Consider the following 9,765-nt stretch of genomic DNA (forward strand, 5'->3'; position numbering starts at 1 on the left):
GAGTGCTTTTGAACTGCTAGGTTGGCAGGCGCTGGGACCGAATGACGGGAGCGCACCCCGCCGCGGGGAATCGAACCGCCGACCTTTCGATCGGCAAGCCCTAGGCGCTGAGGCTTTTACCCACAGCGCCACCCGCGTCCCGCCTATACTGCAAGTACCTGTGCTTAAATTGCCACCTATCGTAATTTTTAAAAAATTGCTATACAAAGAGCCAATTGGAATCCTTGTTATTCTCAGACTAAAATTAATTGGGTATCACTCCTAGAAATTATAACCTATAGTTCCCATTTTAGGAAAAACATCTTTGCTTGTAGACTCATGGAATGTCTTATGTTATGAGATGATCCCTGGGATGAGGTACAAATTCCTCCATCTGAAAACAATGCAAGAGCCACCTAGATTAGGCCAGTGGCCCTTCTAGTCCAGCACCCTGCTCTCAAAATGCCTGGGGAAAGCCTGCAAGCAGGATATGAGAACAACACTGCCCATCTGCAGGTACGATTTCATAGTGGCTCCAATACAGAGCAGTTGGGATGCCTCTAGGTTCCATTTTGTTCCCCTGTGCTATTTAACACCTACATAAAACTGTTGGGAGGACTCATCCGGAGGTTTGAGCTAAACACTCATCAGTGTTGTTATAGATTCCTGGGAGCTAGGGTTAAAGCACTGATTATGCAGGCTAACCTTGTTTTTCGGACCAGGGCACCACCTAGGTAGGAGATAAGCTGTTAAGAGCTGGCTGATGATGGCCAGTCATCAACCTATCAATGGGGTGAAGCCTGTGTGAGAAAGGAGGGGGGATCTCATCCAACTGTGTGTGCCAGTGGGCAGAGAAAGAAAACGTTTAGGGTTTTAGCCTGGATGATGTAGACCAGGCATGTCCAACAGGTTGATCATGATCACTGGACATCTGTGGTAGATCACTTTATAGATCAATGGCTCCCCCCAAAGAAGCTCAACAACTTTTGCTCCGCTAAAAAAAAGAAAGCTCAACAACTTTGACCTGAACCCCGCAAAGGGGGTAGATCACTGCCAGTTTATAACTCTGTGAGTAGATCACAGTCTCTTGGGAGTTGGCCACCCCTGATGTAGACAAAAGGAATGGTTTGAAAAGAAGGTGAGAAGGGAGGGCAGATCTCTCAGTGGGCTGGCTGGAACAAGCTGGAAAAGGCAGACGGATGACTGCCTTTGAATCCAGTGCTCTTGAGATGTGAATGCTGGAGATCCCTCCACTGTATATATGTGTAAACGGAACACTTCATCATAAAGACACCACAGTCCCTGCTGTCACTCATGCCAAAGGAAAAAAATCCCTGGACAAGTGCCAAGACCTCTGGAATCTTGCACTGCTCAGTGTTTGGGGTGACCTGTAATAGGATGCAGACGACTGGTCTGGAGGGTAGGATTTGAACCCATGGCTACAAGAAAGGAGATTCCGACTAAACAGGAGAAACTTTCTGACAGAGCAGAGGTTGGATGGCCATGTGCCATGGATTATTTAGTTGAGATTCCTGCATTGCAGGGGGTTGGATTAGATGACTCTTGGGGTCCCTTCCAACTCTATGATTCTATGACACAGCTCTACCTCTCACGTCTCGCTTTCTACCCACTGGCCTGTGGGGGGCTGTGAATTGAGCACTTTCCCACTAGGCATTTCCTACTAAACACCACGGAGGGGGGTGGGACTAGATGACCCTCGTGGTCCCTTCCAACTCCACGATTTTATCATTCTATGGCTTCCAGACAGGCTGCAATCCTGTGAGAACCGGACACCTGTGACCTCTCAGTACAGCTGAGCGCTCTGGACACCGGCCATGCTGCCTTGGGTTGATGGGAGCAAGAGGTCTACCCCCCCCCCAAAAAAGCCCCCTCCCCCGGTCTGTAGGGCCGCCGGTTTCCCGTTGCGCTGCCACTCTACCCGTCTCTATCTCTATGGTAGCGCTGCCACTCTACCCGTCTCTATCTCTATGGCGAGGTGAGGAGCGCTTCCGGCGTGCCGACAGTCTACTTCCGGGCGCCCCTGTTCGGCGTGCCAAGATGGCGACGTCTCTGGGATCCAACACGTATAATCGGCAGAACTGGGAGGATGCGGTAAATACCCCCCGGGGCTGGGTGGTTCCCTCGGGTGCCGGGGCGGGAAGGAGAGGGGTGCGGGGGTGAGCTACTCGGGGCTCTTCAGTCTCCCGCGGGCAAGGGATCCGCTGCCGCCCGCCCGCCCGCCCAGTGAGGCGGCTGGGTTCCTGCTTCTTGCCGAGTCCTGGGAGTCGGCAGCGAGAAGCCTCGTGCTAACCACGATTTCCCACCTTGTAAAAGAGACGTTTTTGGGGAGAATCTAGCTTAGCGAAGCTAGTGAGGTGTTAACTGTTGCTGCGCAACAGTGCAGCAGTGGGCGTGTGGGCTGTTCGCCTAATATGCCGAAGTGCAGTTAGGAGGATGTATTTAACTGCATGCTTTAAACGTGAGAACTCATTGCTGTGCTTTCTCTCACGGGCTGAAGAAACCAGGAGATTTGAGTTGCACTCATTTGTTCTCCTCTTGCCGTTTTTTGCTATTGTGACACAGCACTTAAAAATAAAGCTGATACTGTACACATAAGTAGCATCCAGCCCCAGAAGTGCCCGTGACACTGAATGCTTTACATCAGATCCATTTACTGATATTAGGAATGTCTGAGTTGTTCGTTCTCACATTCAATTTGAAACGTCCTGTTTATAGACAGGATGTTTATAGACATGTTTATAGACATCCTGTTTATGAATTCAGGGTTGGTGAAATGTGCTTGCAGTGAAATTATTTTCTTTTCTTCTGTGTAGGATTTCCCCATTTTGTGCCAGACATGTCTTGGAGAAAACCCCTATATTCGAATGGTATGTGTTGTGGGCTATTACTAAAGATCAGCAAAATGAAACAAAGATAAGAGGATATTAACTTGCAGGGAACCTACAATTCTGACTTCATTGTTATAAAGTATGTACTCTTTATGTGATGGATTTTGCTTCTAAGAAAATATGTTTTAGATTAAGGTATTGATCTTGTGAATAGGGACACGGGTGGCACTGTGGTCTAAACCACTGAGCCTAGGGCTTGCCGATCGGGAGGTCAGCGGTTCGAATCACCACAACAGGGTGAGCTCCCGTTGCTCGGTCCCAGCTCCTGCCAACCTAGCAGTTTGAAAGCACATCAAAGTGCAAGTAGATAAACGGGTACCACTCCGGCGGGAAGGTAAATGGTGTTTCCGTGCGCTGCTCTGGTTCACCAGAAGCGGCTTAATCATGCTGGCCACATGACCCGGACATTGTTCCGGCTCCCTCGGCCAGTAAAGTGAGATTAGCGCCGCAAACCCAGAGTTGTCAGCGACTGGACCTAATGGTCAGGGGTCCCTATTGTTCTTGTGTATTCACTTGCAAGAATAAGCAATGTATTGTATTATAGTTTCCTTGGTAGAAGGTTATACTAAATATATTGAGATGAATATCTTAGTAGGTATTTAGATCACTTGTTTGTCTGTGATTGGAAATTAAGCATTTATAAATCCTTTTAAAATCAGTTTGACTGATCATAGTGATGTGCCTCAATTTGTGTTTGCAGGCTCTCCATAAGAATCACTTTACTCTGAAGTTATTCTTTACTAATGCTCAAATTTACACTCTCGTGTACATGCACAGCTGTTATGTAACCAGCCATTCCCACAAAGATTTAATGTAAGAAACATTTCCCTTTTGTGTATAAAAAACAACTACTTCCATTGAATCCCTGGCAGGCAGTATCCTTTATGCCTGGAAGGGAGATCAAGATAACATTCAATTTTCAGTCTCTTTAGAAATAGATGTGAAGTCAGAGGTTTTTGCATATTCTTATCAGAGAAAGTGTGAATTCTCTTCTGTTCCCTAGGACAGTCTGAGCAGATAAAGTAACATTCAGTACAGTTAACATATATTGCGGAGATAATTTGTAGGAGTTGACAAGGTAAACTCGATTTCAAAAGGCATATAATCTTGGGATACAGTTATTTTTTCTAACATGTATTTTCCTTTATTTTAGACCAAAGAGAAATATGGAAAAGAATGCAAGGTATGTTTGTCATTCAAAAGAGAGTATGTTACAGTGACATAATTTTAAAGGGTGGTTGTATTACTGGTAGAAATATTTCCTGATAATTTAGTGTCACAGCAATAAAGGATAAGCATTAAATCTTACTCATGCAGTTTGGTTTAGTTTAGTTTAGTTCAATTCACTTCAATGGTGTCAATAGAACATGTATACAACAGTGTTGCTAGATCTACACAGCTAAACATATCATTCATTTCCACAATGGAATAATGGAGAACAGCAAAGATAGCATTGCCTAAAAAGGACTAAACACACTGCAATCAGTTCCCATCCTCATTGAGTCTTCCAATAATTACTTCCGTTGCTTTGAGTTTATGTAGTGTTGACAACTGAAAGTGCACTAGTCATGTGTTCTTCTATAGTTAGATAGGCTGCTACATGTTAATGCAATCTTGTCTCAGATCTGTGCTAGGCCATTCACAGTATTTCGTTGGTGCCCGGGTGTACGGATGCGCTTTAAGAAGACAGAAGTGTGCCAAACATGCAGCAAGCTGAAAAATGTTTGTCAGACCTGCCTTCTTGACCTGGAGTATGGTATGTAGCTATCATTTTACTATACTGTGCAAATACAAAATTAACATATTGTTGCCGAGTATAGAATGTTGTTGTTAAAATTTTATATCCTGTTCTTCATCTCAAAGGATCTTGGAATGCTGAGTGATACAAAATTTAAACATCTAAAATCAATTTCAGTACAAAAACAGATTGTATATGGACTCCCCTTCCACATTTGGACCTGCATGGCACATACTAGTGCTATTCCCTCTGCTTGGAGAGTCTGAATTTATCATCAGCTTTCCAAAGCTAGGCCGTCATTGCTGACATTTTTTAATAGTGGAGATGAGGTTGAAATTGTCTCTTGCAGTATGTGCTCAGCCTGCTTCTCTTAAGGGAAATAACTGGACAGAGGTCCATGGTTTTAGTCCATGATCTACTTTCAAATGCTCTCAAACTATTTGCTTATAACGTTTGTGGTCGTTATTGTTTTGCTTTTATATTAATTTTCTGTTTCCCCATTATATATTAGGTTTGCCTATTCAGGTTCGAGATGCTGGACTCTCTCTTAAAGATGATATGCCCAAGTCGGATGTTAACAAAGAGTATTACACCCAAAATATGGAAAGAGAGGTGAAGTAATGTTTCTTGTGTAATTAGTGGCGTTAAAGTAAATGAACCAGATCACTAAGACACGTGTTTTCCACCTGGTGTTATTGTGTACATCCCTGTTTCTCTGCTTTTGTAGATCATGAACTCTGACGGCACCCGACCTGTTGGTGCTTTAGGAAAGGCAACATCCACCAGTGACATGTTGCTGAAACTGGCTCGGACCACACCTTACTATAAACGCAACCGTCCACATATCTGTTCGTTCTGGGTGAAAGGAGAGTGTAAAAGAGGAGAAGAATGTCCCTACAGGTATAATTATGGTGAAAAAGTAAACTTTATCAAGAAAGCAGATGTCTGAGTAATTAAAAGGTTAGACGAGACAGGTGAAATTGGCACTTAACAACAAATGTCATGAAATATTGCTCTTGAATCCTTAGACATGAGAAACCTACAGATCCAGATGATCCGCTTGCAGATCAGAATATCAAAGATCGTTACTATGGAATTAATGATCCTGTGGCTGACAAGCTTCTCAAACGAGCTTCCACAATGCCTCGTTTGGACCCACCTGATGACAAGACCATTACAACGCTGTATGTAGGTGGCCTGGGTGACACCATCACTGAGACTGACCTTAGGTAAGTGCATCTTTGGATCTACTTCAGATGGCATGGCTTGGCAGTGTTGGTTGCATGTCTGCACAATAAGCTTTGAGGTTGTGGAGTATATTGGATTTGAAGCATCTTAGACTTCAGGAATGTGAAAAAGGGCATTTCTTTGTTGGAATATGTTTCCTCCTCAGGAATCACTTCTATCAGTTTGGCGAGATCCGGACAATAACTGTTGTGCAGAGGCAACAGTGTGCATTTATCCAGTTTGCTACCCGACAAGCTGCAGAAGTGGCAGCAGAGAAGTCCTTCAACAAGCTCATTGTCAATGGTCGCAGGCTTAATGTGAAATGGGGCAGGTGAGTGATAAGGAAATCAAGTGATGGCAACATGTATTTTTCTTTCAGAGATTCTTCCTTGACAGAGTTTCTGCAGTTAGCTGAGAGTACCATCTTGCTTATTCTCCAAGCTGAACTCGTGCAGCTTCTCATAGAGTGTAATGGTTCTAGGGGTTGCTCGTGCGTAAGTTGCCGCCACTCTTGGCTAGGTTACCTGGTTGAACCCTTTCTGTCTGGACAGCCTCAGGTTTCGTGGCTGCCTCAGTCACTGGCAGAATCCGTCAGTGGGCATTTCTTGAACCTCTTCCAGCATAAAAGCTGTTTGACGCCCAGTCTCCTCCTAGTCTCCCTGCGCGGAAGTCTTCTGCGCAAAGAGGGTGTGGGCAGCGGAGTACTCATACTTTCTCCGCTGGTCTCCGGCGAGGAGTCCTGGAGCCACCTCTCCGATTCCCCCATCTGCCCCCCTTCTCCACTGGTGTTACGCTGATTTCCTTCCCCAGCGGATGGGCTGCCTCTCTCCCTACTGGGACCCTCTCCGGCATCCCTCTGGAGCCTTCTCTCCGCCTCCCGCTCCGATGGCAGTTCCCTGACATAGAGCTATGACCGTTCTAAGAAAGCCACCCAGTTCTCTTCCTATCTATACAGTATTAGGGAGCATTACCAAGTATATTTTGCAAATCGGTTGAAATACACAGTTATTAAAGTATGGCACTGGCTGTGCTTTTTCTAAAAATATATATATAAAAATGTAAATTTGTTTTTGTTAATATATGCTTACAGTTTTTAAAATCTGGAAGTCCAGCATCCACCCAGCTTAATACTTTACCACAGTTCAAATGCTTTGATTTGGTTTCAGGTCTCAAGCAGCCAGAGGAAAAGAAAAAGAAAGAGAAGGAATCACAGAATCTGGTATAAAATTGGAGCCAGTGCCGGGATTACCTGGAGGTAAGGAAAGTGCTCCTTCTTCAGAAACATGGGCTTTCTGACATTCTAGACAAGGTGAATTGCAGAAAAATTGCTTTTCTTCTTCTGTTTATTTGGAAAACAGAGGTGCAATAAACATTTTTATTCAGAGAGGTTAAGAAGGTCTCATTTTGAAGCTGGCATAGCTAGAGACTGACTGAATTAGGACTAGAGAAGGAAACAGTGCTTACGAGAGAGTCTGTGAATAAGTTTATCAGAAGGGAGGGAGGTAAAAACTAAAGGTAAAGGACCCCTGGACGGAAGGGAGTTAAGTTATACTTTAAGGCAGAAATGAGGAACCTGTGGTCTTCCAAATGTTGTTGGGCTCTAGCACCCATCAGCCCTAGCCAGCACAGCTAATGGGGCAAGGATGATGGGAGTTGTAGTCCAAGAACATCTAGTGCCTTGCAGATTTCTCCTTCCTGCTTTAAAGGTTGGACGGTTAAGCTTATTTGAAACCTAATAATATAGGCCTTGGCAAGATGAGGCATTTGATTTAGAGTCACTTTGATAGGGAATGAAATTCCTTTACTGAACCTATACGAACGATAATAGATAATAGACATTGAGAAAATGGACAGCAGCAGTGCTCCATGGACTTGGGTTGCTCTCGTCTGCTGGAAAAGGTTGACATCAAGGCTTTTCTGTCCCCACAGCTCTTCCTCCTCCTCCTGCAGCAGAAGAGGAGGCAGCCTCTGCAAACTACTTCAACCTACCTCCCAGTGGCCCTCCAGCTGTGGTGAACATTGCCCTGCCACCCCCGCCTGGCATTGCTCCACCCCCACCCCCAGGTATTTTTCCTTTGTTTTCTGGGGAAATATGCAGCAGAATGTCTTGTCTTTGCATCTATGGAGCTACTTTCTATTGCTTAGTTAATCTCCAGGACAGGCATAGGCAGACTCAGCCCTCCAAAACATATTTTATTGGTATTCGCTTAAAGAGAAGGCTAGTTGAGCGTGTTTGCTTCTTTAATCATCCCGCTCAACTTTATCATGGCATTTAGCAACAGAGAAGCGATTGCTTGTGAAGCAACATTGTGGGAAATGTAATTGTGGGGTCAGACTATTTTTCTATGGAAGATTTGCAGCTCAGTCTTGTGCTTGATTGCTAGGAAACAGCCATGCGGCTTACCCAAGCAAGATGGATAAAAAAATGATAACTTGCTTTAAAAAAGAAAGAAAAGAAAAAAGAAAGAAATTGTGTTAAAGGCAACAAAATCAAGGTATCTGACATTAATTAAAGGAGTATGTCAGGTGCCAGTCACAAATTCAGAGAATTTTCTCTTACCTATAAAAGCTTTGATCAAGTGTCAAAGATTGTCTGTCCTCTTTTCCGCAGGTTTTGGGCCACACATGTTTCATGCGATGGGTCCTCCACCTCCTTTCATGAGAGCTCCAGGTCCTATCCATTATCCTTCTCAAGATCCACAGAGAATGGGTGCCCATGCCGGGAAGCACAACAGCCCCTAACATCGCAAGATCATTCTCATTGTTTATTTTCTTCTCCTTCTTTGTTTTTTTATGGAACTTTACGTTGGTAGCATACCACATTCAGTTACAATGTGCAGGAAATAAAATATCTCTCCTTCATAGTCACACGGCCCTGGTTCAGTCCAGCTGTGTTAACACAAACAAAAAACCAGATCACTTGTATAACCAAAGAACTTGATACAAGTATTTTGAGCAAACAGTGGCTTTTTTTTTAAAATGACCTAGAGGAATTTTAATTATAGTAGAACTACAAATCCCATCAGCGTTTTCAGTTTTGGATACTTTCAAATAAACTAGTCTTTGGCAACAAAACGAGACACCCTCCTTTAAGACAGTTTGGTAATCCCCAGTGGAAACTACCCAACATTGTTCAGAATGGCCTGGAAAGCCCTTCAGTAGTAATCTGTTTGAACGTCAAATTACTGTGTTGCCGTTAAAACTAGATTCAAGTTTCTCTTGGCGCTGAGCTGGAATGGAAAGATACAGGGAGGTCATAGACTATAATGAGGGGCATACGGATGCTGTTCCACTTCCTATTCAATGCTGTTTCCCATCATTCATGATTTTGTCTGTGATGCATGCTACCAAAATGTTGAGGCGGCAGCATTGCATGCTTGTTAAACCTCTGTTAAAGGGGCTTGGTGACTCTTTGAGTTGTGACTTACGTGGCCTTCATGTCCATTTGCTACCGAAACTAGTCTGGTTTATTTCCTAACGCAACACTTGATTACTGATAGCTCTTTTAGATATGTGTTTTCGGTATTTACCCTGTACCATCTGTTTTTCTGCATCAAGTCTGTCATGTGTCCTAGTAAAGAGAATCATATTTTTACCTATGTCCAAGTCTCATTACCTTGTGTGCATTTTTTTTAAAAAAAAGAAAATACAGCACTTTGCAGGTTCACTCAGTGATATCTGGAATTTGCTTCCAGAGGCAGTTGTGTAAAAGAAATGGATTTGGCATTGCTTAGTGTTTGCCTCATTTACTAAAAGGATGGAATATAAAAGTGACTGGTGAACATTTGCACAAATGCATTTTGATTTTTCAGGCCCCCACACTGGTGTGAAACTGCAGGTGGTATGCTATTTATCAAAAGTGCCCAAGTCCTTATTGAAGCAATTTGAATGCTTTAACAAATTCGAAAATGA

General features: G+C 43.8%; 1 protein-coding gene across 1 annotated transcript; it reads left to right on the forward strand.

The window, feature by feature from the left end:
- The first annotated feature begins 1,723 nt into the window (after positions 1–1,723).
- Positions 1,724–9,452, forward strand: RBM22 (RNA binding motif protein 22). The gene is made up of 11 exons (XM_083424451.1): positions 1,724–2,091; positions 2,814–2,867; positions 4,042–4,071; positions 4,512–4,644; positions 5,138–5,238; positions 5,354–5,526; positions 5,655–5,855; positions 6,020–6,184; positions 7,020–7,108; positions 7,783–7,917; positions 8,465–9,452. Exons 1-11 carry the CDS (start codon positions 1,831–1,833, stop codon positions 8,593–8,595), a joined length of 1,473 nt encoding a protein of 490 aa, XP_083280577.1. The 5' UTR covers positions 1,724–1,830; the 3' UTR covers positions 8,596–9,452.
- The last annotated feature ends 313 nt before the right edge of the window (positions 9,453–9,765 follow it).

Source organism: Podarcis tiliguerta (genome assembly GCF_965153285.1).
Source record: "Podarcis tiliguerta genome assembly, chromosome: 2".
Lineage (NCBI taxonomy): Eukaryota > Metazoa > Chordata > Lepidosauria > Squamata > Lacertidae > Podarcis > Podarcis tiliguerta.